This window comes from Ctenopharyngodon idella, chromosome 24, assembly GCF_019924925.1.
Source record: "Ctenopharyngodon idella isolate HZGC_01 chromosome 24, HZGC01, whole genome shotgun sequence".
NCBI lineage: Eukaryota > Metazoa > Chordata > Actinopteri > Cypriniformes > Xenocyprididae > Ctenopharyngodon > Ctenopharyngodon idella.
In genome coordinates this window covers 4,131,699-4,159,555 of record NC_067243.1, presented here as the reverse complement: position 1 = coordinate 4,159,555, position 27,857 = coordinate 4,131,699, and the positions used below count along the sequence as shown (strand labels likewise).

Genomic DNA, 27,857 nt, shown 5'->3' with positions numbered 1-27,857 from the left:
AGTTTCCATTTCATGAGCACTAAGTTGTTGGTTTGTGGTGAAATGCTTGAGGTAACAACAAAGACCACCCTGGGTAGAAGAATTAAGTTTCATAACTTCCTTTAACATCCTTCATTCAGGAAACCAGCAGCCTCGTCCTCCTGGACGGAGCACAAACTTTGAGCTTTGTTTGTTTAAACAACAGGAAGGTCTTCACCTTTAGCACATTCCACAGGAAATTAAGGCGAGATGAGGTAAACTGTCTTTCTAGGCAGGACACTGAGGTTTTGGGGGTCACTACTTGGGCACATAAGGTATGGCGTTCATAATCGGAGAATTTGGTTGCAGTCTTTTTCCAGCTGTAGAACTTCGTTAGGTTTGTTTTTCTGTCACAAAACCTTGTTCCTTTGGGTCTCCTGGTGGTTTGGCAACTGTTGAACGGTTCTTGCATTGTGAGTTCAGATTCTGAAAGTAACTTCAGATCCAGCCTTCCTTGTGATTCGATGTCAATGAAAGACAAAAAGTGTGTATTTCCCCAAATGGCGTGCATACTAACAGCAAAACACCCGTACAGAAGTGGATTGGCTCTGAGAGGGACGGCCTTTTTGATTTGCATGGTAAACTCTCTGTAAGGTACCATGTGGAGTCTTTCAGGCATTGTGGTCTGGATCGGCTGACATCATTGTTGACTTGAGAAGTGAGAGAGTGACGTTTGACTGAAACTGCATCACTTCAGTTTTTTCACTTTTGCTTATGGAGCCACATGAAAATAGATATTGTGAAAATGATCATTATTAAGAATAGGTTTTTTTGCAGTCTATATTGGCTTTTTGGGTGAATTTATGGTAATTCTGATTGAAAAGCACCATCTCAGAACAAATACTTAAATATTTCAATATTTATGAATTATTTATGAAGTGATTTTTATAAGTATTTTTGTCTTATTTACCAGTTCAAATATCTGAACATTCTTAAATCAAATCATTTACTTGATATGCAAAATGGCATAGGAAGAAATTTATAAAAATTAGGTCAGTTTGTTTAAAATAGAAAAAAATCTGCCAATGGGGTCAGAAAAAATCACTTAATTAAAAAGAAAAACAAGTTTATGTTTCTGACTGCACATATTTCATCTTATTTTAATCATAAATTTACTTAATTTTAATTATTTCTTAGACAAGACTTAAGGTATTCAGTCAGTTTGCTGCTTCTTCGATTTTAAGAAAGTTTAGATATTTGTACAGGAAAACAAGACAAAGATACTGAGAAAGACAATGTTGAATGCTAAATTTAACCCTTTATTTTCCATTTTTTAACCTTTTCAACAAGTAACACAGCATATTTAGCGTAAAATAGGTTTAAAACTAAATTCTACACTGTAAAAATAATTTTTTTATGTAAATAAAACAATTTACAACAAAAGTCTTTCTACGTCAAAATTTTACGTTTAGGCTAATTCAGTGTTATTTGCCATATGTTTGTAATTATTTGCTAGTAATTTCTGAGTGAACATTTCAAAGTAGATCCTTTACTTTCAAAGTAAATCCAATTTTTTTTCAGTGTATAAGACCAGATTCTGATATCAATATTGATGTGACATTTGTATGTATAAGAGTATCCCTGTGAATTTAAACCCAAAGAGTCGCTCAAGAAACCTGAGGAAGGGCTGGGCAGAACTGACCATTGCTGTTATGTGATGTGTGTTTGAAGAGAAGGGGGTTTGGTTTAGAGGGTCTTGAGCCCACGCTGAGGGCCGAGCTCGGGTTGTTGGGGGAGTGGCTCTGCAGGACTGCAGTAAATGGAAGAGCCATCTGCTGGAGTTGTTCTCCACATACTCTACTGTACACGTCCTGCACTGTCAGCTCACAAGCGTGATAACGTCTGCTTTGGATTTAGATGGGATGAGGCTCAAACTGAGGACATGTAGTCAAGGAACCACGGGACTTTTGGAGAACACTGTTTGATTTGGAAAGCACTGAATTGCCTGAAGACGTTGCTGAGCAAACAGGTATGGTTTTGAAACTTCAGTTTGGTGTGTATATCACATTTTAAAAGTCTTTCCTACAGGGGCTTTGAGTGCACATTTAACCTATATTTTGCTGTGTCACGTCCTACTTCTTCTAGTTATATTTGGAAGCTTTTATAAACTTCTCAGATCTAGGGCTAATTGTAGGTGGTGCAGCACAGATTTGAAGACTCTGCATGTGTATAAAGGTCTGTTGAAAAGGAAAAAGGTGTCAGAGAGGTGTGTTGTGGGTAAATATCAGAAGCTTCTAGTAATCTGGCTCCAGCCGGTCAGAACGCAGGTGGTCTTTCTCTAATGTCTTCAGTCTGTTGGGACAAGCCTTGAAACCATTTGGTCCTGGAATAACACTCGAGTTCTTCAAAGTTTGGCCAAAAGTTTGGGAGGATCACCCAAACTCTCCAAAATGAGTCTACACTGCTGTCCTTCCTTATAATGTCTAGTATTCTCTGATAACACTTTAAGTAATACATTCATCATAGGTTTTTGGCCTTTTTTTTGTCTGATAACCCTAGACTTATCCCTATCTTGGCATTTGAGCATTTTAACTGGAAATACTTTCACATATTTTCAGATAACAGTTGTATGTCTCTTGGAGGGTAAAAAAAAATAGATAATTGACAATCAGACTAATGTGCATTTGGTTGATTAACAGAAGTGGCTGATTCTAATGACAGGCAGACTAAATATTGAATTTTGAGCAGCCTGCATATTTTACATGTGAAATGGTGCTTGTTAAATCTTACTTTAATATATGTTGTGTACATCTAATTTGCCATCATTAAATTGTATCATGTATAATATATCAGCATTATTTTGGCTCTACACTGCATGTTGACCAATAGTAAAAACACAGACCTAATTATTTGCCCATATGAACATTTGAGGGTTTGAGTTTAATCTTGAGGTAGTTTAAGTTCTAGTTTGCTGTAGTTTTGGACTTGTTTGTTTTAGAAGATTCAAAGATGCTTTTGTATTCAAGTGTTTTTGGAAGTGACATGACATAACAAACGTCTGTATTTGTTGGACTGAAGTTTTATTACTGGCTCAACAGCCGTGGAGGGAAACTCCTCATTTGTGGAGCGCAGGAATCGCTCACATCGTCTGCCAGTTTTGCTGTTCTTAACATTAAATCCATAGACAGAATTCCAGCACTGACTCAGATCTGGACTGGGCCAAATTAAACAGGTTCTGACGGGCCGGACTAATGGAGCGGCATTGGTGCCAGTGGATCTGAGTATGAACATTTCCACATTTACTGGGCTTAATGAAGGCTTGTTTTTAAACACACACTATTCATAATCATCTTATTAACCACATAATTTTTAAAGCACCTATAATGAGTGTCATTCTGACTAATTTAGCTGAGAAAAATGTGGTGGTTATGCAGTAAAGCTATGTTATATTAAAAACAGTCACATCTACTGTCTCTCAAAAGTGGAATCTGTTGACCTAACAACCACTATGCTCACAGTCATCAAGTTGAATCTGGTTTAACCCAGTTAACCCATGCTATTTCTACCTCTCACATTTCTACACACCAAAGTTGTGGAAATGGGCTATTCAGTAAGATGTAATTTGTTGGGACTTGACCTGGTGTCCTCAGGACACTTATGCAAATGAATCTGTCAGAGCGATCATTTGCATTTAGTTTAACAGTTATATAATTTTGATAAGTCAAGTGAAGTTATGCATAATTTAATGTAGAAATGAAGGTGCTTAAAATGCATTTATTCACTTTTAAGTCTTCATGAAATCGGTTCTTTGCTATGCTGAGGGTCCATTACCATATGAGTCACTGGCAGTTACCCTTGTGTGATCACCCGGGGTCCATCCCCTCCCCAGGCCACTCACCCTCCACCCATATCTACCCCCCATTGAGGACCATTCAGGCCTCCCGTGGGTGGATCTAACAGATATGCATCTCAGACCTCCAAAGTCATGTTAACAAGCAGCTCTACAAGAGAGCAGGCTGTTAAACACTCTGGGCTGGAGGGCTTTTTCAGGGCGAGCAGTGCAGACAGGAACTGCCTTCGGTTCCCCGAGGTCCCTGCGATTCACTCAGAACCACTCAATCGTAAAATGGCTGTTTATTTTTGATGAAACATTAATGCAGTTTCTATTCATTTCAGTTGTTGATTAGATCTGGAGGCTCAGGAAGTGATGCTGATGGCATCTAAGACAGAAATTAGCATACTTAAGGAGACTGTTTAGCAGAAAGGGTGTTGCCACTTTGAGCTCCTTTCCTGTGTCAGTGACTTCCTTTGAAGAAAATATCATATCCTAGTGGATTTTGCACCACCAGAAGGAAGACTTGAACACATTTGTAACATGGCAGGAAATGTATCACTTCTGATAGAATTGCATTACCAGGTTAATGATTGAGGAGTCTCTTACAGGAACCTTTGTCCGGTTCTTCTGAGAAGAGTTTGGGGTATCTGATCACCTAAATTTAAGTAGTTAAGAAGTCACAGTTTTAAACATTCTGGGCCTCTGTTCTAGTGGGTTTGTCAGGGAGTCTGTATGATTTCCACTGAATTCAACTGAAGAGAATTTAAGGCCTGAACAAAAAAACAATGTTGGGTTGTTTCAGTTGTTCATCTGTAGATGGGATTGTAAAGGAGTCTGGCATGATTGCTTCAAAATCTCAAATGTGAATGAGCACAGATAAAACATCAACTTAACTGCATTGCAATACATTTATCCAGTGTTAATTGATAGCTAGGCATTCTGATTATCGTTGTATTGTGTTTTTGTGAAACCTTAATAAACAACTTTAACTACTATTTTAGATGCATGCATGTTTTGTAGGACCATTAAGATTTTTTTGGCATTACTTTTAAGAAAAATAATCACATTTTCCCTCGTCCTAAATCCCTATATATCACTACAATGCAAAAAAAAAAAAAGTCCACTCGTTCTCTTTGGTGTGAAATATAATCTGACATTTCTTGCCACTTTTTGTGAGATTCAGCCTTTCAGTGTTGATGCACATATTCTGGATGTATCTTCTCGCTCGAGTCTAAATTGCTGTGCATGTGAAACTAACACCTGTCATTGGGTTCATTCCATCCATCTCACCTGTTTTCATTCCAAAAACAGCAGCTCCAGAGATCAAAGCATCAGATGATACGTCACTCAGCAGGACGTGATGCGGTATGGCAGGTTCTAAAACACTGTCCTCAACAAACAGCACAGGGGCTTGAAGAAAGACATGGTATTCAAGCATTACCATATGGCTTTGTTATGCTTTGTGTCCTGAATGGACTTCAAAGGAGTGACAGGGAAGAACGCAAGAGATCTTGTCTTGAGAAGTTTCAGTCTTCCGTCTGTTTCAGCTGAAAGACTTCTGAACAGAGACAAGTAAACTATGTTGTTGGGAAAAATCATAAATGGCATGCATTAGTGCTCAACTTAACCAGAAAAGAGTCCCAATAGAAGGAAATGGAAAGTACCAGAAAGCTTCCACGGTGATGATGAGTCAGGAAAATGCATTAAAGTAAATAGACTGTAAAAGAGTTAGGATGGTTGAAGTTTGGAGGGAATGTCCGACCACATCACGGCAAAACTCGGCACAATAGCAGTAACAATAAAACTGCCATCGTTTTATGAGCAGAATCTCTTTAATAGGCCTCCACCCTGGGCTGGAAGTCACCGTAACTGCCATGAAATGTTTTAGGGCGCTGCATTATTCCAGTTGCGTTACTGTTCTCATCCCAATACAATGTATCTTACGAGGCGTTTTATCATGTGGTTTCGTGATCCATGACACACTGTTCCCTCTTAACCACTTCAGGAGGTCTTTCTGATGAACCTCGAGAATTCCGGCAGTTTCCACGGCGCCGCGAGGCAGCTGGACATGGAGCCGAAGGTCAACAAGCTCACGTTCGGCTTCCAGCGGAGCTCCACCTCAGATGACGACTCGGGCTGTGCCTTGGAGGAATACGCTTGGGTGCCACCAGGACTTCGACCAGAGCAGGTAATCTCTATGGGCTAGTCTAGAACTTATTGGAATATTGTCTTCACAACATAAAGCATTTAACAGAGAACTTACATTAATGCTTTGGTGTTTGTGTCAGAACAGTACACACTTCAGGCAGGAAATGGTTAGAAGGCAGCATGAAGCCAAAATGGCAACATTGTTTTCAGAGGGAAAAACTGCAAGTCCAATAAAAACCATGTCACAAAATGCAAAGCAGTCGCATATCTTCAGTTTCAGGGAAAGAGTCTGCTCTGTAATGACTGAATAGTATCATGCAGTTCAAGATGTGATATCTTAACACAATGTGCAAGTTGTTATACAATAAATATACCAGATGTGATCTTTATTAAAATTCCAAACTGTTGGTCAATCATTCTGTCAGCAGACCTAGTCACAGTCACTAAGATTTAGAGGACCTTACTGCATTTTTGCAGGCACAGCTAAACACTGTGAATGAAGCACCCCACAGGCATTTGGGAACAGGAAATGCTGCTTTTTATTTACAAACTACTTCATGGAAAATCTGCAAGTCATTATCTCAAGCTGCCAGACAAAAGGGCTTGAAATGATGAGGAAAAGCAGTTTGCTAACAGCCAAGCTCGCAGCCACAACTTTTTTTCCTGGCATTGTCCGCAAAGGCGGTCCTCTCGTGCCTGGAGGCGCGCTGATGTGGCGCTGATTCCAGTCTTCCCCCGGCTGTCCTTAAGAGCACCCTTAAATAAAATCTGAAGTGATGGGTGAGGATAAAGGTCTAAAGCAATTTGGAGACCCCTAAAATCTCAGTGCAGCTTTTGTGTTAAATGCAAGAGTCAACTGTAATGCCTTTATAGCAGCCATTCTGTGAATTGCCCTGCAGATTATAGGTGATCATTGTGGGGAAGAACACAAACACTCAGGAATAGTGTTGTTCAAGTGCCTAAGGCTCAGTACCAGAGGTAATATCAGCTTGAAATGAGGGTGATTTATGGTGCTGCTGATCATCACGTCTAAATGCCATTCCAGTAGACTGACTCGACAGCAGCAGGACTCTCTTTATGCAGGAAAAGACAAGCATAGTTCAGCTATTTATCTGGGGGCTGTTACGACCAGCACTCATAAAGAGTTCCCACTCACAAGGCATAGGTCACAGTGTAATAGAAGCACAATAGAGTACAGTAAAAACCTTTACTCAGCCCAAAACTGGTGGCTCAAGTTTTAGAAAAGGTAATTTAATGGAAATGGTAATGTTGACAGATGCACAGAAATGACAGGCCAAAAAAAAAAACAACCTGGTACACATGGTATTAACATTTGTCTCTGGAGATCTGATCACAAGTGCTCAGCTGAGAGAGATGGATTTCATTGAGGGCAGGGCAACAAAACAATACAGTGTAACTGCTTTTTTGCATACTCTACATGGAATGACTGACCCGATCTGTCTCCGTCTCACCTCTAGGTCCAGCTGTACTTCTCTTGCCTACCTGAGGACAAAGTCCCTTATGTGAACAGCCCCGGGGAAAAATACCGCATCAAGCAGCTCCTGTACCAGCTACCTCCTCATGACAATGAGGTGAGTTTACAGAAACAAAGGAAAGTGGGGCCTTCATCAGCAGCCATGAAAGCCCCTATTGTTTCCCCAGCATCGCTGCAGTCCAAAATGCCCACGCATCACATTTCAAAACCCCCTCAAATAGCTTTTTAACTGCAACGTGGTGTGGGTGTTTTTAGCTTCATGGGTTTAGAGCTTCACCACATTCTCTGTCATCACAGAAAGATGCTTTGTCACTTCATATCTCTGTGGGTGCTTGTACAATGAGACTTTTGAGCTGAAGATGGTGTGATGCTGCTTGGGGAGATTCGATCTGAGACATTGCTTTGGGTCACATAACATACTCTTTCATTGTTATCTGTGGCATCTCGACTTAAAAAATGCAGAGTGTGTGACTCTTAATTTTGCTCATTAAATCAAGAGGTGTTCCATTTTCTTGTATTAAGGTATTGTTAAAACAAAAGTACTCCATACTCAAAGAGGATGGTTTAAGCAAAACTTCCTGGCCATCCATAAAGGTGCCTACACACAAGTGTTTGCACTGCATCAGAGAAGGCTTGGAATTTAATTGGGATGAGCATAGAAGGATTGCCAAACTGATGAACCATCATGCAAAGTTGAGAGAATTTTACCTTTTGCAGCAGTGCACACTGTTGTAGACTTTTGTTGGATCCAGATGTGCTTTTGGAAACCAAATTCACTGTATTCCCAGTTGTCTTTCCACACACTCAAAACACATTGTATTCCTTTGTATTTGTCAAACTCTCCCTCAGTGCTTTCTCTAGTGTGTAAGCACATTAAAGGAGCACTCCCTTTGCTCAAAAGAACCTGCATGCGGTCTACAAGGTCTTCTTTCTTAATAGTTTAACAGCAAACATGTTTTAAATCTCTCCCTCAGGTGCGATACTGCCAGTCTCTCAGTGAAGAAGAGAAGAAGGAGCTTCACATGTTTAGTGTGCAGAGAAAGAAAGAGGCCCTTGGGCGAGGAACTCTAAGACTGCTGCCAAGGACGATGCTTCATGCCATGTGTGAACACGTAGGTGTTTAATCCAAGAGTACTGTGCTGAAGGAAGTGACTGTTTGAAGCTGATTGTTTCATTTAAACATCTTGCCTCTTCAGTGTGGAGAGAACGTCAGTGGAGGGGAGATGGTGGTGTTTGCTTCACGAGCAGGACCTAGTCAGTGTTGGCATCCATCGTGCTTCACATGTTCCACCTGCAATGAGCTCCTGGTTGATCTCATTTACTTCTACCAGGATGGGAAAGGTCCATTGTGGACGGCATCACGCTGAATTGCTAAAGCCACGCTGTTCCTCCTGTGATGAGGTAAGTTTAGTTTTTCAAAATCCAGACATATTGTTCTGTGCATGAAACAAGGCCTGTTATATCATGGATGCTATTATTCATTCATTGGTGTAATTTTCCTCACAGATAATTTTTGCGGACGAGTGCACAGAGGCAGAGGGTCGTCACTGGCATATGAAGCACTTTTCCTGCTTTGAATGCGAGACCATCCTGGGTGGTCAACGGTACATCATGAAGGATGGTCGGCCCTACTGCTGCGGTTGTTTCGAGTCTCTGTACGCGGAATACTGTGAGGCCTGCAGCGAACACATCGGTAAGCCCAAATGTGTCTCTCTGATGTCTCAACTTCATTTACCACAAACCACGTTTCGCTTTTGCCCGTAAGAAGCTGACCTTTAACTTTAACTGTTTATTTTTCTCTAGGGGTGGACCATGCCCAAATGACGTATGATGGCCTTCACTGGCACGCCACAGATGCTTGTTTTAGCTGTGCTCAGTGCAAGAGCTCCTTGCTCGGTTGTCCCTTTCTACCCAGACAAGGCAGGATCTACTGTTCCAAGGCCTGCAGTCTAGGGGAGGACGTCCAAGCCTCTGATTCTTCTGATTCAGCCTTTCAGTCCGCAAGATCTCGGGAATCACGGCGCAGTGTGAAGATGGGAAAAAGCAGCCGCTCCGCGGACCAATGTCGACAGTCTCTTCTCTTCTCACCTGCAGCCAATTACAAGTTCCCCGGACTCTCAGGGAACGCTGATGACACCTTGTCCAACAAGCTGTCACAGCTAAGCTTTGCAGACAACCACTTCTGGAGGAACAGGGAGGAGCAGGAAGCTCCCGAGGACCACGAGGAATGGGCCGAGCATGAGGACTACATGACCCAGCTCCTCCTCAAGTTTGGTGAACATGGAATGTTCCAGCAGCCGGAGGACACTAGGCCAACTGACCTCTGGACGACTGACTCTGATGTCAAAAACAAGACTGAGCCAAGGATGCCAGGCAGTGGTGGGAATGGCAGTCTGGCCAGTAAAAAGTACAAGGCAGACATGTACTGGGCACAGTCCCAGGATGGACTAGGTGACTCTGCATATGGTAGTCACCCTGGACCTGCAAGCAGTAGAAAGCTCCAGGAGCTTGATTTGGAGCATGGAGCCAGCTTTAAGCTTGAAGATAAACAGTGGTATAATGACTCATTGGAGTGTATCACAGATGAACTTAAGCAAGCAGAGCAGAACATCAGAGACTCAATGGAATCCTTGGCGCTTTCCAACATCACAGGTAAGTCTGAAGGATTGATGTCTGGGATGTTATTCTAGAAAATCAGGCACACAGTGTAATTTAAAATTCTATTTCTAGAGTATTGAATGTAATTTTGTATAATCTGAACTTCTGTGGTCCTTTCAGGTGCTTCAGTAGATGGGGATATAAAAGAGAAACAGTTGCTCTACTCATTACAAAAGTTCTCTGGGCTTGAACACTGTGAGAAAACCAGCAACATGGGTACTCTGAATTCATCAATGCTGCACAGGAGCACAAACTCCCTGAAAAGCCTCACATCCGAGCTTGAGCGTGTGGAGGTTATTGAAGAGGAGGAACAGGAGCAGGTGGTTCCCCTTCCAGAGGAGAGGCCCAAACCACCTCGCTTACCTGTCTTAAGAAGGTCCAAGTCCCAGTCCAAACCTCAGCAGGTAAAGTTTTCAGATGATGTTATAGATAACGGACGATATAATGACCTGGAGGTGCGGCAGCCTCCCATGAGCGAACGTACTCGTAGACGAGCGTACCACTTTGACGAGCAAGACCAGCAACGCCACCGGCATCACCATAGGCGAAGGAGGAGTCGTAAGTCTCGTTCGGACAATGCTCTTCACTTGGTGCCCAAAGAAAAGGCCCGTATGTGCTTTAAGGAGGACCGTCGCCAGCACGGGCCGGGTCCCAATGCTGACTACAGACAGCCTCCTTATGCCCACGCTGACTCTGACTACGGTTTACACAACCAGGCGGCAGAGAGGTTTTTACGTCTTTATGGGGACGAAGACGACTGGTGCTCTACCTGCTCCTCTTCATCATCTGAATCAGAGGAGGAAGGATTTTTCCTGGGCCAGCCTATTCCACAACCAAGACAACCTCGGTACCAATATTATGCTGATGAACTTCCCATCGGCACAAGGACAAAGTCCAAACAGAAGAGAGGACGAAAGGGCAAAAACTGTATAATTTCATAGAATTGGCAAGAACGTTTGAAACAGTTGATCTGCATCTTAATACGTCTTTTATCGAATGCCATTATGGAACTTGCTTTAAGCTGTTATTTTGAATTAGAATACATTTTGGACACAGGTTTCTCTGTCCAGGACATATTGCAGTGGTCTTGCCATAAAGTGATGTTGTTGGCCAACACAGTATTTAAACCATGCTTACTTGCTGCAATAATGCATATTAGGTGATAAGTGATTATAGTCTTTGAAAGAACCAGAAGAATATAATATTTATAAAGCCGCTTTTAGAGACTAATGGAGAGAATAATTTAACTTTGCAAAAATGAATGTATATATTGTAAAATGTTGAGTTAAAGCTAATATTTTTATATCCCTGAGTTTCAAAAGATTTTTTTTTTTTTTTAAAGAATGTTACTGATAAAAAGTACTAAAGAACAAAGGTTTGCAGCGACTCCACTTTTGTTAATCAGGGTTTTAAAAATAAATATCTAACACGCCACAGGTCAGCATTGCTGCTCAATTTGTACTAAAACATTGACTACAAACATTGTACATTACGTATTATCCAAAGCCTATTTGGGTGTCATTTTATTGATGGGTCATGCAGACAGATCACTGTAATCTGTATAAATGCAAACTGGAACGCAAGGCTAATAATAAAAAAAAAAAAAAAAGATATATATATAAAAATATATATACATGCACATTTTGTGTCTACTATGTCTTTATGTCTACAGTCCACATTAATCCTTTCTGTGGTTGAGTCTGTCAATCTGGGACACACAGGATGTTCTAGTATTCCATCTGCTGACATTTGATTGACTGTTGTATCACATCTGTATTTTAGTAGCTTGTGCCATGAGTGCAGCTTTTTAAAGCTTTTAAATCCCTAACAGATATGTTTGCTATATATGCACTGAGCCTATATATACTGTGACAAAGGTAAGCTAAACAACACTGTTAACACCAAACACTGAGGAAATAACAGTTTAATATCAAACATGTTGCTTTCTTTGGCATTCTTTTCAAAACTGTATCATCACGTAACCGCAAAAACACAACATTTCAAATGGAGATGAAAATGTGAGAAGTAAAGCTAAACTGCCAAAAAAGTATGAGTAGTATTTGGAAATCACCACGTGTATAGTTCAATACAATAAAAACACATTTACTGTAGTTACAAAATATAAGGTGAACATGAACTGTTAATTTAAACTTAACAAATGGGCTTAGGACATGTAGCTGTGCTGAATAACATGACAGCTATGTTGGCAAAAATCAAACAAGCACTTCATGGTCAGGTTATGGATTGTGGTTAGGTTTGTCTGGTTTGAGCAATGCATTCACCTCGGAGATGAATTGGCTGAGGTTTTCCAAGCATTTCGCCCCTGATATCAACCAGGTTCTTTTTCAGCGCTGTCAGGAGCTTCTGTTCAGGAGTTGGATCTTTGGATATAAGCATCTTCACCACCATTCCCAAAGTCTCGCAGTCCTGTTTGTACAACTGGAAAAGACGGACAGCTGTTGGACTCATCTGAGCTTTTAACACAATGTGAGGTACTTTAAAAAGATAAACCACTTTATTACATGTCAAAAGTATTAGTCAGGAAACATTTCTACGATAGACCTGCACAGAATCAGCAGACCTCATATTTTCTAAGCTGATTGTAGGTGAAAATCTGTAGGATTCTTTGGAATAGATTTAAATATGATCAAAATTTGTTCAAATTTTGGAAAATTCATTGGTTGCTTGTTCTGTGCAGGTTTATATATGATTAATTTTGCTGATCTATCCTGTGGAAATGATAACCAGACAAACAAATTTGTTGGCAAGTGATGTCGTGTCTCTCTGTGGTTTTTCTAACCTGAGCATTGCTTTTAAAGAGCTTGACAAAGCAGTTTCCCTGTGTACTAAACGACACTTTGACCTCCAGCGAGTAAGTCATTTGGCTGTAAACTTAACAGCCGTGTGTTGCGAGGACAGAGACTATGGGAAAATGTCCAGCAACAGGTGTGTGACAGCGCGTTTGCATGGAGACCTAAAGGCAGGAAAAGTGTTGAAGCTAGTTAGAACTGCTAAGTTATTTCACACCAGACTTTAAAGGCCAACAAATTCTCCTCGAGTTTAAAGACGTGCAAAAATGGTGCTTAAAAGGTTTATTATGCCCTGCAAATGTCCCAAGTGTGACGTCCCAAGACCAGCGGACGAGGTGCGATTCGCTTTTATTTGATCCGTGCTGTAGGCAAGGTCTGGAGTTTATGCGCATAAATGCAGATTAACGCTTCCTGTCAGGTTTTTAAGGAACGTTTTGGTTCAATATAAGTTAAGCTCTATCAACAGCATCATGTCCATTACCACAGAAGATAATTTCGACTCATCTCTTGATTTAAATATGTGAATATTATCTCACATTAAACTGGTGTGATGGAATCAGTTGCTTGTCTATGTGAAGTTGAAATATGGGATATAACTTTAACTTACCCACAGGCATCTATTAAACACTGTTTATATGAGTAAACTACAACACAATCTCACGGCAATTCATAAGTGTTTTATGTTTTGGCGAAATGGCGGCCAATTAAGAATGTTTAGATATTTGTACTGGAAAACAAGACAGAAATACTGAGGAAGAACATCGCACTAAAAGAGCAATTTAGACACTTTACAGCTAAAAATATCAAATAAAAGAGAGAAAATGAAGGGTTGAGTGCTAATTATGTTCGGATACAAATGCTGTTGTTGGAACTCAACTTATAGTGAATGTATAAAAGTAAAAAAGTAAGAGCGCTTCATTGTAAGAGATCATGAGAAAATTATAAAATTACAAGGTCCGATGGGTTAATCCTCCAGAAGTCTCTCATTTTTTTTCTTTGACCAACATCATAAAGCATCTTTAGATTTGAGCCACATCTCAGAAACAGCTTTATAATCAAGAGCTTTTGGGTCTGGAGAGGAATTATTCCACACAATCACCCTGGAGCTCTTCTGAGGTCTGAGCTGAGTGACTGAATTATATTTGATATTCCCTCAGAGAAAGAATATAAACCGGAGAAAATGTTCACATTTATTTGGAAGCATGAGAGGACAATGTGACTGATTATTTTTGCACGAAATTCAATGCCACTTTTTAATGACAGTTTCTAGAGAGAGAGAGAGAGAATCTGTCTATTTGAACACAAAACTATGGATAGAAATAAACCTTTCCATCTCCAGAAGAGAAAAGGAAATGAGGAGGATAAACATAAACCTGCTCTGGTACACAAACTCTTCTAAGATAGAGGTTTAGGTTCAAAGGTCAAGTCTAATCAGAGCGACTGGACCGGAAATGCCCATTTATTCAAAGTTTAGGTTGTGGCTCTCTGAGGACGCTGTCTTTGACTCCTGACCGGCGTCTCGCTGGTTAATCTGAACGTGAGAGGAAAAGCAGAAGCGCTCTCAGACCCGACAGATTACTGAAGTGAGTTCAACAGGGGACGAGGTCTGTTTCCTCTTATCGACAGCGTGTAGTCGGTCAGGTCCAGTTTAAAAACAGCGCAGAGATTGGAGGGGTTCTGGGCTCAATCAAAAGGTGAGCCAAGAAGAACAAAACTGCCTGAGAAAGAGAAAACATGACACGAAAACCAAAGATATTCAGGGTTTGAGACCATCCAGGTTGAATTATCTTAAACTGTCCACCTTATTTTTAACGTAAGAGCGAATGCCGTCAGAATGTTCATGGCTTGAACAGTCCATTATGCTGCTTGATATTGTTATTGTCATATTATAATTTACTCTCAAAATCATAAACACTCTGGTTTGTAGCAAATAGTTTTACCGTTTACTGCACTTTTGTTATTGTTCTAGTTATTTACCTATAGATTAGAAGTCTCACACATTCACTCACAGAAAATAACTTACATTGAAGAGTAATATTTTGATATTTATGAAATGTAAACATTAATATGTTAGGTTACACTTTAGCAACACAGCAGGGTTTCTGAATGAACTCCCATTTTGAACTAATCAATCAGGATTTATGAATGGTCCATTCATAAAGAGAGCCATTTACTTCATTCCTGAATTACCACCAACTACTGGCAGTTTTAGTTTGTTATTTAGAGTATTATTTCATAAAAAAACATGTTCCATATTAATAAAAAATTCTGTCATATATTCTCCCTCATGGCCATTGTTAGCCTAAAAGTTTGTGTAATAAATTCTATGTTGAATCAAATATAATATTTCTTTCTAAATCTACTTTTTGTGATATTTTTTCTCATTTAACACAATAATGACTTTATCTTCCAAATTTGATGTGTGATTAATTTGCGATTCATTAGTTTAATTAATCCCAGCATTGTGTAATTAATAAGATTAAAAATTTTAATAGTTTCCATATGAAGGTGGTTGATAAATAAGATTGATGACATCAGCTGAAAAGCAAAGTTGGTTCAGGAGCAAGTTATGAAATATGCCTTTTCTTTTTTAAAAGGATATTTTCAACTAAATTAAGGAGGCCCTATTATGACCTTTTACAGTCTTTGTTGTTTTTGTGCTCTACTAGAGCAGGTTTTCCTGCTTGAATGTTGATTATTTTCCTCATATTCTCCATTGTTCAGCTCCTCTCTTCCCAGTCTGTCAGTAACGCTCTGTTTAGTTCCTGTCTCTATGAAGCCCCTCCTTCTGAGAAGCACAATGTGCTCTGATTGGTCGGCTGGAGCAGTGTGTTGTGATTGGTCTTTGGGAAATGTCCCTGCCCCTTACCATAACCTCCAGTTTCAACACAATACTAACGAACTCAACCAGGCCCCGCCCCTTTATTCTGCATATGAATTATTTAAATGAGGAATATTGTGAAGAAAACTCAAGACTACAATGTGAGTTCAGAAACACTGACACTGATATAGAGAAGAACTGGAGGGACTTTTTCATGCTCAAACAGAAACACTAAAGAAGCTGAACATGGAAAAAAGCATCATAGGTCCTCTTGAACAATTTAGTTATCTAAGCAAACATCTCTCCGCTAACCCAAGGGAACTTATAGTTACTTGTCTCAACTTGGTTAAACGCTGGAGATTCCCACAAGCATCCCAGAAGGACGTAATGAGCAGGTTTCCACCCATCTGCCAGTTACAACTTCAGACTCAATTAGAGGACATTTGTTCTCGGAGCCTGTGGCGATGTCTGAAGAGTTATTGCACTTCCCAGATCCGAACGCAAATCTGGGCGAGTTTCGGTGTTCTGGCACCTGGCCGCATTCAAAAAGCAGAATCTTCCTCAGTTCTCAGGAGCTTAAAGTGCGTCGGGCAGCTTTCTGTCTCGCTGGCAAACACGCCTTGTAATCATGTGTGGCAACATCATCACGTTTGCCATGAATGTTGTGTGTGTGGGAGCGTCTGAAGCTCGTCTGCTGTCAGAGCTCTTGTAATTAGAGATTGGCACATGTACGTGACACTGATGTTTCTGCAGTCAGTGTTTTGTGTGCTTCACTTTGTCATCTGTACTAGTTTGCATCATGTTTCCACAGCTCTCTCTCTCTCCTCCAATGTGTGACACTGATTGTATTTTCACCCAAACGACGTCATTCTGTGTCTGACTCTTCAAATAAGTCCAAAATAGTTGAATCACCAGTGATAATAAACACTCAGCTAAAATTACAATAATTTCTTGTGGCGTTACAGGATCTTGTAAACCACAATGTAAAACCACAAAGATTATAATAAAACAATGACATAAAAAAGAAAACAAAAGCTCATGTTCACGACGTACAGAGGAAGTTCTCCGCCCCAGAGAGGATCTGTATTTATAGTGGTGATATTTACCAGTGAATGCTGGGAAGGTTTGTTAAAGGGAGGAAAGGTTTGACCCCGGTGTGCTTTGTTTGGTGTGGCAGCGTTTGCGTTGTTTCAACCCCCAATTGGATAGAGAGAAAGACGTGATGTGAAGCTACGATAACCGAGGACCACACAAACAGGGGCCAAACTGTCCAACACAGTGGGAACGCAATGGTCTGTAACACATTACAAATAAAACACACAACTATGGCAGCAAGTGAAGCGTCGTGCTCAAACACACACTCAAAACAAGCGGAGGTCTGTTGCAATCACAGAACGGGGGGCAATTATTTGAGGGCTGGGACACATTAGGGAATATTAGTAGGCATTTTATCACTGAGGGTCTAATAGGTCCGGGTGGATGTATTTCGTTGAGGGCGACTGGAGTGATGGATGAAGTCTGAGCAAAATCATTCCCAGCTCACGAAACGGAGCTGCAATGTGCTTTAGCTTACATGTCGAGTAAATCATATAAAACATGCCGAACGCACCTTCTCGATCTCCCGAGCTTTGTTTATGATGGCCTGAGTACAATGTTCTTCCAGAGTCGGTTCCTCCGGTTCTCCGCCCAAACCGGGAATCTTATCCTGGTCAGAAAAAAATATCTGCAACAGAGGAGATTTATTTCATTGTGCGAGGTAAACGCTCTGAGGAACAGAGTATTGTAGCTGTTTTGTTCTTCCTCAGTATTTTTGTCTTGTCAAATATAATTCTGTGTGTGTCAAGTTTCGTTAAGCTTGGTGTTCAGCAGCTATAGGTCAACTCATAAAAATGGGCATTGCCTGACCAATACTGATTGACTATTTGACTAATCAAAATTCTTTTGATAACTTTTTTCCAGCACCATCATTGGCTGCTGTGTGCCAATTTTGGTGAAGATCGGACCAACAGCCTATGAGGAGTTCGAAAAAGTAGGATTTTGGGAAGATTCAAAATGGCGGAAAAATTGTATAGGCAGAAATTAAACTAGAGATATACATTTTGTAGGGCTTGACCCAAGGATTCAACAAATTGTTTATAGCCCTTAGGGTTCCAAAGTTGCCTTATTATAGCGCCACCTAGAGCTGAATGGGTGTGTCTGTGCGCCTGTTCCAGATTCTCTCCATCTCAGCATTTATTATTGATTTCTGAGCATATCAAGAATCAGTTCTTGAGTTGTGTAAAGACACAGTTTGAATATTATTTTGCATGACCTTTACAGCTGTACTGAAAACACCAATGGAAAATTGGACACACGCTCTTCTCATTGGCTGTGATTTTGGATTGATTTTGTTGCGTCACGACAGGTATTGACAGACAAACTGCATGTCGCTGGAATCTTATGGCGTCTGATTAGGACACGGTGGAAGTTCAAGTGATAACATGGCATTGTTCTGGCTCAGAAGTAATCGATACCTTGCTGGCTGACACAGAGGCGGGTGGAGAACCTTCTTTCGATCCTCCAGAGAGATCACCGGATGGCCTGTGTTTCTCTGCAGTCACAGTGAGACAATGAAGAACGTCAGGAGAAGCAATTGCTCTTAAAAATCCAAGTCTTTAAATGTCAGACTGAGTTGAATGGAAAAAGAATCCGTCCAAAACAATATCAGAGCCATCCTTGTATAAATGAATTGTCAAACATCATCTCGGAAACGCGCTGCTGAAGGAGCATAACTGAACGTCGGAGAAGCGTGTTTATGTTTGCGTTCCCGTCGTGCCACTGTGGGTTTGAGATGTTTCTCACTACAGGCACCGATTCGCCTACAAACAACAAACATGACGGTGAAAGAAAGTTCAATCCGATTCCAGGAGTTTCCAGTTGAAACTGAACAGAATGTTTTTTTCTGGTCTTGATTCACGTTTTAATTTGATTGAACAGACGGCAGTTAGAAAAATTTTGATTTTAGTTTTTAATTAATTTAAATGATTTTTTTTAATTACATTTTGTTTGTTTATTTTCTGCTGCAATAATAAACTAATTATTAATTATATATTTTATTTGTAAGACTAAATGCACGGGTAACTTATGTACCTATACTCTGAAATCTTTTATTTTTAGTCATTTGTTATTTTTTTTATTTGTGTGTGTGTATATATATATATATAATATACACACGTGCTAACATGAAGTTTTGCTTTATCCCGGCAATCCCAACAGTGGCGGACATTCCCTGCTTTCATGTGTCCGTTCATTAGCGTCGCGGTCAGAGCAGAAGAAACGGCTTCTGTTTGCTCCAGTTTTTATTGTGTCTGTAAAAGTGAGGCGACACATTCCGCCCGTATGAGTGATGATGGGAACAAAACACAGGCCTGTTGTGAGCCGACCCTCTTAACACCAAATAAATAATGACTTTAAAGTTCACAGGCTAAAAAAAGAGCCTTAAACGGGACGTCTTGTGACTGGACGTGTCCAATTAAACCAACTAACCTGAAGTACTAAAGCTGCCTGAATGAAAATGACCCAGAATATTCATAAATGTGTCCAGATGCTTTTAAGTTTCAGCAGGGATGTGAATGTATGTGAGGATCTGATAAGCATCATGTAATGTTTATGTCATCAGTGAACGTCATTCTGAAGTGTGACTCTATTTGAGTAATGGTTGGTTCCTAACTAACTAACTAACTAGTGGAAGTTGATGGAAACAAACTCCTAATGGATTCAGCCTTCATCAGTGCCGGCTGCACTGGAAGAGTCAGATTGGACGCGGCTCCTCAAGTTTCTCATGACCGGACTGGTGAACCGTGCGGAGCTGAAACCTCATCGGATCCGTTCCACAGGCCGAAGATTCCTCTCCGAGTTTCCCCACCACAATGGAGATGAGCGTAACGCCACACGATTCAAACCAAAGTCACGGATTCAGAGCGTTTACAAGGAGGCTGTGTGGAAAAGCCATCAGCAGCTGGATCGGAGCGCCGGTGCCGTCGGTACGCTGGTCTGGAGAGAGGTTTCCAGCCGTAAAGACACGGGAATTATAGTAGGAAACATGGAAAATAAACCCACACCCCAAACTTCAACTCAGGCCACTGGATCAAGAAAACACAAACAAAGACTCGCAGAACAGCTTTAGTCTCATCGGGATTGATCGGAATGGTTCGATTATACTGTATGCAAATAAACAGTTTTATTAAACCGAACACTGAGTAAACTGTTCATTAGTTTGATTTAGTTGAACTCAAACATGGTTATTTAAGTTTCATTAATATAATACAATACTTTTTATTAATATTTTGAATATTAATAAAACTTGTTTTAATTTTAGTTGAAGTTTTATTAATTTTGTTTTGTGTTTTTGTCAATTTAATTAGGTTTTTCATAAATAAAATGTATAAATTGTCCAAACATTTTTCAGTTTTTTTTTTCATTCTTCCATTTTTTTCAGTTTTTAATTAAACTGAAACAGTATTGTTTTAGTTTCATAAATATACATATTATAGTTTGTATTAATATTTTGAATTTTTTTTATAAATTGTATTTTTTTATTTTAGTTAAAGTTTTATTAATTAAGTTTTATTTGTTTTGCGTTTCTGTCATTTTTATTACTCATTTCATAAATCATATTTTCAGTTATTATTTTAGTTTTTATTAATATTTCATTTTAATATTATTTTAATAATGTCAATATTTAGTTATTTTAGTAGTTATTTTATTTTACTACTTCAAGTTAACTAAATAATTACAAATGTCGCCTCGGCAATTAGTTGATTTAAATTTTATTTCAGATAACTTTTTCCAAGTAACAAAAATAAAATGTTTTTAGTGGTTTTAATTTTAGTTAATGATAATAACCTTGAACTGAAGAGAGATTTATAAACCTCATAAAAACATCTGGTATCATAAAGTGTCCTGACAGAAAGGCAAGCAGAGTAAAAGGTGAAAAATGAAGTGAATTTACATGATGTGAATTAAACAGTGATTGTGTCAGACCTGGTTTAGTGCAGATCTGCGGGCGAGCAGGCGGGGGCGTCGCGGCGCTGGTGTTTTGGTGTTGTTTGTGCACACAGGCGGATCTGGAGCTGGACGGGGCGAGTCTGCGTCTGACGGAGTCACCATCAACCCTGATCACAGAACAGCATTCTTTACTCAGAGTTTTCATGTCATGTATTGGTTTGATCTTAACGTGACGTGCTGCTCACTCTCGTTCCAGACTCATGATGGCCTGCAGCAGAGCGTCCTCTCCTCCGTTCACTGCAGGCCGAGGACGGGGTAACCTCTGACCTCTGACCCCAGGCTGAGAGGTCACTGCACCGCCACCCCTGAACAACCACAAATGACAAAACACACAAACTGTCTAAAAACAGTCATGAAAATATAGTTTATGTTTTTAAAAAGCTCATTTCTGAAGCTGAATGGTAAGAGTCAGAGAGATATCAACAGGTCATTTACATTTTTATGAATAAATGCATTTTTATTTTATTTATCTTTATTCAGCTTTCAAACACTTAAACACACGCGAGGCCCCAAAAAACAACAGTAGCCTACTGTGGATTTAAAATAACAGAAGTGAAAAGTAATGAATGTAAAGAGTGTCAAAGACAAATGTTCCTAATAATTAAATAAATCAAAAGATCACAGCGCTTACATCCTAAAAGCATTACATAATAACAATAAATAATAAAAATAAAATATAAAATAATAATGAAAATATCAAAATAATATAAAATAAAATAATATATAATATATAAATATTAAAAAATAATAATAAATAAATAAAATCATATAAAAATAATAAAATAATATAAAATAAAAAAGATAATAATAATAATAAATTAAATAAAATAAAAATAATATAATATATAATAATAATGAACATTATACAAAATAATGTAAATAATAATAATAATAATAATACAAAAATAAGATGCAATACAAAAATGTACAAGGCAATCATAATCTCAGATCACAGTGGTTACGTACTAAAAGCATAAAAAATTATGAAAAATAATAATAAAAATATTAAATAAAATAATAATATTAATATTACTAAATAATATTAAATAAATTAATATATAAATAAAAATAATAATATCAAACAAAATAATAACATTTATATAGTATATTATGTTAAATAGTCTAGATTTCAGATCACAGTGGTTACATGCTAAAAGCATAAAAATAATAAAAAATAATAAAATAATATATACATAAAATAATATGTAAATACAATTAATAATAATAATAATAATAATAATACAAAAATAAAATTAGGTAAATAAAAAAGGTATATGGTGATTATATTCCCATATGGTCTAATAAAGCCTTTTAGATTTTCCCAAATAAATTAAATATTTTTTTATTAATAAACTGCGATTTCTCTACACACAGAAGTCTTACAGGAGCAGCAGCACAAGCGTCTGTTTAATTATAGAATTATCATGAAAAACTACATTAAAACTACATGGTTTGTTGCAGGAAATGTTATAAATGGGAAAATGAAACGTGTTTGTCTCGAGACGCCTCGTGTGGTTCATTACCAGTGTTTGGACTAGTGATAATATTGACGAATCAATTAATAGAGCGCTGCTGAGACCTCCTGAGCCGTCCTGTGCAGAAACAGTTTAGTGTGAATGTAATGAAACAGCTGAGCTTCATAAACCCAGAGGTGTCCGGCGGACTGACCTCTGCGTCTGCTGCTGATGAAGGTTAAGTAGGGCCAAAGGAGAGAAACCTACAATTTCTCCTCTACGTCTAATTCGATTGTTTGTTTTAGGAGTTCAGCCGGGCTTTTAAGTTCTCTGTGGAGTCTGTCGGGCTACGGCCCGCTGACCTCTGACCTCCGGCCTGTTTGGAGGGAATTTGGAGGCCAGACGGACGGAGCAGACGTGTTGGATGGGACACAGATGTGGCGTGATGTCACCGGATCATCCCTGTAGAATCTGCATCAGAGGATCTCAACTTATTTCTATACTGTTAGAGTTTTCACTCATTATTATGAACTGGGTTTTATGTTTATGTTCTCAGAATTCATTTTAATTGTATTTTATTTATATACTATTATAGTTTCTATTTATATTTTGAATTAAGTTTTATTTTTATATTTTCATAATTTAAATTTTATTTTATTTATATATTATTATATTTTTATTTATATTGTATTATATTTTCAGAATTAATTTTGATTATATTTTATTTATTTACTATAATAGTTTTTATTTATATTTTGAATTGATTTTGGTTTATATTTTCAGTTTTTATTTCATATATATATATACTAAAATAGTTTTTATTTATATTTTGAATTAGGTTTTTTATATATATTTTCAGAATTCCTTTTAATTTTAGTTTAATTTTTGTAATTTTTGTTATGTGCTTTTGTCATTTTCATTGTTTTTTTGTTCTTTTTAAACATTACTATTTATGTTTAATTTATTTATTTATTTATTTTTTTCATTTCAGTTTTCAGTTATTACTTTTAGTGCTTCAACTTATTTCAGTTAATTTCCAAGGCAACATTTTTAATGTTCTCATCTAATATTTCTTTTTAATTTAATTTCACTTAATTAATTTAAATTTAATTTAAATTTATTTTACTTAGTAGAAATGTTTTAATAGTTTTAGTTTATTTTGCGATCATAACTACATTATGATTATATGGTTAGTTGCATCGTATTATTAATATTTAACGATATTTCCCTGTTCAGGACAGACCTGCAAGCACTTTATAGATCATTTGTTGGAAATATCTCAGATCTATGCATCTACTAAATACATAAATATAAATGTAATCCTTTATTAAATAAGCACATTTAGTCTGATGAATGTGATTCAGTCCATATACTGATTTTCTCTGTCTTCTCTGCTGTATATTAATGTTTTGACGGTTGCTTTGATGTAAATCTTGTATGGTACTGTCGTGAGCACTAGTGCACGTCATGATAAGTGAATAACTGTACGGTCGACTCCCTCTCTCAGTGATCTCTGTTATCTTCCTGTCATGTGCTGCAGGTCGTCTCTGCAGACGCAGCTGTTCAGGCTCTGTTTTCCTTGCGTCCAGCTCATTGTTCCAATGTTTACGGCTTTGATTTGGCAGCTGGTTATCAGCCGTATACGACCCGCCGTAACACCGGACCGTACGCGACCCGCCGCTGAACTCAGACCCAAAACACAGAACACAGAGGAGGGACTGAATGACCTTTCTGAGACAGAAGCAGAGTCACCTTCAGACACTCACAAGACGCCACTGGAGAAATACAAGGTACAGAGCGTCATCTTTAGCAACCCGACATGTGAAATAATGTCTGAAAACCTGTCAAAACACGTTATATTTCACCTCAAAACACAAAGGAAGATGTAAGAAATCAAACTTAATGTGTGTATAGGAAATGGGCGACTTCAAACAGGATATCAATACAAAGTCAGAGCTGCAGGGAGTCACACACACACACACACACACACACACAGTAAAGTAAACATCAGGGCTCTTCACACACAGCAGGACGGACAACTGCTCGGGTCTGCGGGCCGCAGGGAGTCCAGACCGACACACACACCTCTAAACACCAGACGCACAAACACTGCTTCACTAAAACCAGCGCATGAAACCTGTCAAGAACACGTTCAGCTCACACTTCACCCCAAACCAACAGACGACAATGACAAACTGGAGTTTGTTTGGAGAAAATAAAGCACTGTGACTTTTGTTTTCATAATAAATAAACATTTATCTTCCAAATTCTAATTAATTTAATGTAAATAATGTAAAAAATAATAATACAATTTAAATAATTAATAATAAATAAAATAATAAAATTAAATTTTTTTAGTATTTAATTTAATTAGTATTTTTGTCATAAGGAAAAAATATTTCCCGTTTCACTCAAATAAATGTCACATTATGGCCAAAACATAATATAATATAATATAATATAAAGTGTCATAAAGAAAAAATCTTCTGAACATAGGCTCTATTTTCTATATACAAGATATAAGTTCTCATTTAATTCCCTTTTCCCTTTTAGTTCAAGCTTAACTGTGCCTGTGCCTGTGTTTTCGTGTGATTCACCCATTTCACTGCTGTTTTTTTCTTCCAGGCAACAATCAAACGTCCGTTTAAAGGCCGCAGTGTTTGTCTGTGGAGGGTGAGGTCACTAAACCATCACAAAACGCTTCTTTTTATTAGCTAAACACACACAAACCATCACTGTAGCCGTGACCGCATGGCACCGGTGCGTAACTGAGCAGACCTGTCATTACCACAATGAGTCAACAGAGTAGAAATCATAATTAAGATGCTTTGAAATAACCATTATAACCAGAGGAGCCTTTGAAGGTTCAAAAGACACTGGCAGCCCATTCCTGAACGGACGCCATTTTGGCTCATTATCTGCCATTCATCATCTGAGGTCACAGGCAGAGAGAGGCGTTTTAGGCTATATTAAGAGTTCGCAAGTGAATCGTTCTGAATGATTCAGTGATTCACTCTGTGAATAAAGCGCAGTTGTTGGGCTGTGTTCACTGACAGCGCTGCTCTCTGTGCCGGGCTGGAGTCTGGCGTCGCTCCGCTGGGAGATCCGGATCTAAGTGTGTGTGTGGTCTGGATCCTTTAACATCTGACGAACACACACACTGAAGACTGACTAACACACCACCGCACTGAGCATTTACCACAGTAAACTCACACATAAGACTTCATTATCTTGAACAGTCCAGTACTTGATTACACCAGATCTTCATCTTAAAGCCTCTATAAAATCATTAATCAGATTATCGAAACTGGATTCAGGATTGATGTATGCAGGGTTCTCCAATAGTTTACTGCGCTTAGACTCCGCCCCTTTATTACACTCCACTGCAAGCTCAAATTCAGCCCCGCCTCTGTTTTTGAGAGCCACGCCCCCACATCTCAACGTCCAATCAGCAAACGATGCCCAGAACCAAGTCTCCGCCGACATTAGTTTCTTGTTTCAGTTAAACGTCACAATGCACAAGAAAATATTTGCCGCTCTGTGTCACATTTCAGCATTTTTTGAGTATTTAATGGCGCTAGTAAGTGTGTTTTTAAGTTAAAACAGCAGAAATACTGTAGCGCTCCATCATCACTCAATACAGATAGATTGAAATATATTAAATATAGTTATTTAATTTAACTATATATTGTTGTGATGATACTTTGACAATATTGGATGTAAACACAAAACAGTTGAGTATTATTGTGCATGGACAGAGATTCTGATCATAAAGTCTACATACAAACATTTCATTTTTTTTAGTTTCATTAATATACTTTTATAGTTTTTGTTAATATTCTAAATTAGATTTTGTAAATTTTGTATATAAGGTTTGTTAAAGTTTTAGTAACTGTGTTTAACAACATCTGATTCGCAAATGAATCATTCTGAATGACTCAGTGATTCACTGGTAGATGACTCTGAGAGAGTGAATCAATCATGGGGATATGGATGGATAGAATTATATATATGAAATATAATAATTTAATTTAACTATATATTAAATATAGAAATATATATTGTATACTTCTTTTTCTTGACAATATTTGTTGTTTATAATAATTGTATGTAATTATCATGCACTTTAAATTGAATTGATATTGACAGAAGTTTCATATCTACCAGGGTTTCCGATCATAAAGTCTGCAAACATTTCTCCAAATCTACTGCTGGTCACAGATTAATGTACTCCAATGTTCTGATTGTGCTTATGAACACTATTGCCAAAGCATTATTACAGACATTATCTGAATTAATTTCTTCCACACTGACCATTCATTCAGATCAAGTTCAAACAAACTCAGTGTTTCACCTGTCAATCAGACGATCTCTTCCTCTGTTAATGGATGATTCTGGGTCAGAATGAATGTTAAAGAGTTGCAGACCACATGTTTATCTGTGTCTCACCTGAGATGCGGCTGTGGTCCCTCCGGACGATCCTCACGCAGTGTGTTACAGAAATACAGCGCCTCCTGCTGGAGAAACACTACAGTCAGACTCAAACTTCCTCAGTGTTTCTGTCTCGTTTTCCAGCACAAATATATAAACATCCTTCAATCAAGATATATTTACTGGAGAAGAAAAATGACTGAAGATATTAAGTCTTGGAAAAATCAAAATGAAGTGAGTTTGTGCTTAAAATGCCAGTGGGGTCAGAAAAATAATCTTGTTTTCCCTTTGAACTAAGCTTATTTTTCTGAGCCCATTGGCAGATATTTGTTCTTGTTTTAAGTACAAACTCGCTTCATTTTTCTTCTGTCAGTGTGTCGTCTCACCCTGTGGTACAGCAGTGCGTCTCTGTGTTCCTGAGATCTCTCGCTGCCCTGGATGAGTCCTCCATCTCCTCCGTAATACGGAGCGGCAGGACGTTTGGTCACGACTCTCACCCTCCGATACGGCCCCTGATGACAAACACAGATCTCTGAGCATCACAGCACTGAACTCTAGCATTAAAGGCACAGTGTGTAAGTTTCCCCACTAGAGGTCGCTAATTCAAAACTATAACAAAGGTGTAGCGTGATGACCAAAGCAGTCGTGTTCACAGATGAGCGAATGTTTTATTAACGTTACTGTGGTTTGAAGGACATTTTACTCTGCTGTTATTATTATGTTTATACGCTGCAGTCACCGCTGCCGCTCCTTTCCTTTTGTGTTTGTTTATTTTACCATTAAAACTGTTTAACATTCGTCTGCTTTTCCAAGAACTTGAACTTTGTTAGTTACGTTTGATCACCTAAATAACAATGATTAGTTTTCTGTTGATGAATACATCCAAAGAGCGGTTCACCCGTCTAATAAAACACATAATATATATAAGCTATGGTTTCTACGAAAGCGAAACCGGAAATTGAGGGTCACGCGGATATGATGTCACTGACAGGCGACGCAACGACACGGGACGTTACACTGGGTAAAATTTCTCTGGATTTAAACATTGTTGGAAACATTTGGGATAATCTAAGTCAACAAAATATTTAACATTGTTCTAGTGGTTTTTAGATCCAAAAATCTTACATATTGTGCCTTTAATTGCTGTAAAACGAGTGTAGAAGAAGAAGCAAGTGTGTGTTTGGTCTTACGGCTGATCCTA

At 38.5% G+C, this 27,857-nt stretch overlaps 2 protein-coding genes across 2 annotated transcripts; one reads left to right on the top strand and one right to left on the bottom strand.

Annotated features, from left to right (window-relative positions):
• The first annotated feature begins 1,742 nt into the window (after positions 1–1,742).
• Positions 1,743–11,721, top strand: prickle1a (prickle homolog 1a). The gene is given in 9 exon segments (XM_051883947.1): positions 1,743–1,987; positions 5,799–5,981; positions 7,420–7,533; positions 8,411–8,548; positions 8,633–8,770; positions 8,772–8,837; positions 8,943–9,129; positions 9,240–10,088; positions 10,215–11,721. Coding segments are annotated over 8 exon segments (2,484 nt in total). The 5' UTR covers positions 1,743–1,987; positions 5,799–5,810; the 3' UTR covers positions 11,036–11,721.
• A 282-nt stretch (positions 11,722–12,003) lies between these two features.
• Positions 12,004–27,857, bottom strand: LOC127507067 (periphilin-1). Its single transcript, XM_051883948.1, has 8 exons — positions 27,847–27,857; positions 27,043–27,168; positions 26,675–26,742; positions 20,957–21,076; positions 20,748–20,878; positions 18,239–18,315; positions 17,335–17,448; positions 12,004–12,533 (listed from the first exon to the last, which is right to left on the bottom strand). Exons 4-8 carry the CDS (start codon positions 20,971–20,973, stop codon positions 12,345–12,347), a joined length of 528 nt encoding a protein of 175 aa, XP_051739908.1. The 5' UTR covers positions 20,974–21,076; positions 26,675–26,742; positions 27,043–27,168; positions 27,847–27,857; the 3' UTR covers positions 12,004–12,344.

Coding starts and splice junctions, on each gene's coding strand:
- LOC127507067 (XM_051883948.1), bottom strand. Junction 18,316..20,747: donor GCAGATCTGCACTAAACCAG/GTCTGACACAAT, acceptor CTGTGACTGCAG/AGAAACACAGGCCATCCGGT. Junction 17,449..18,238: donor CCTCTGTGTCAGCCAGCAAG/GTATCGATTACT, acceptor CCTCTGTTGCAG/ATATTTTTTTCTGACCAGGA.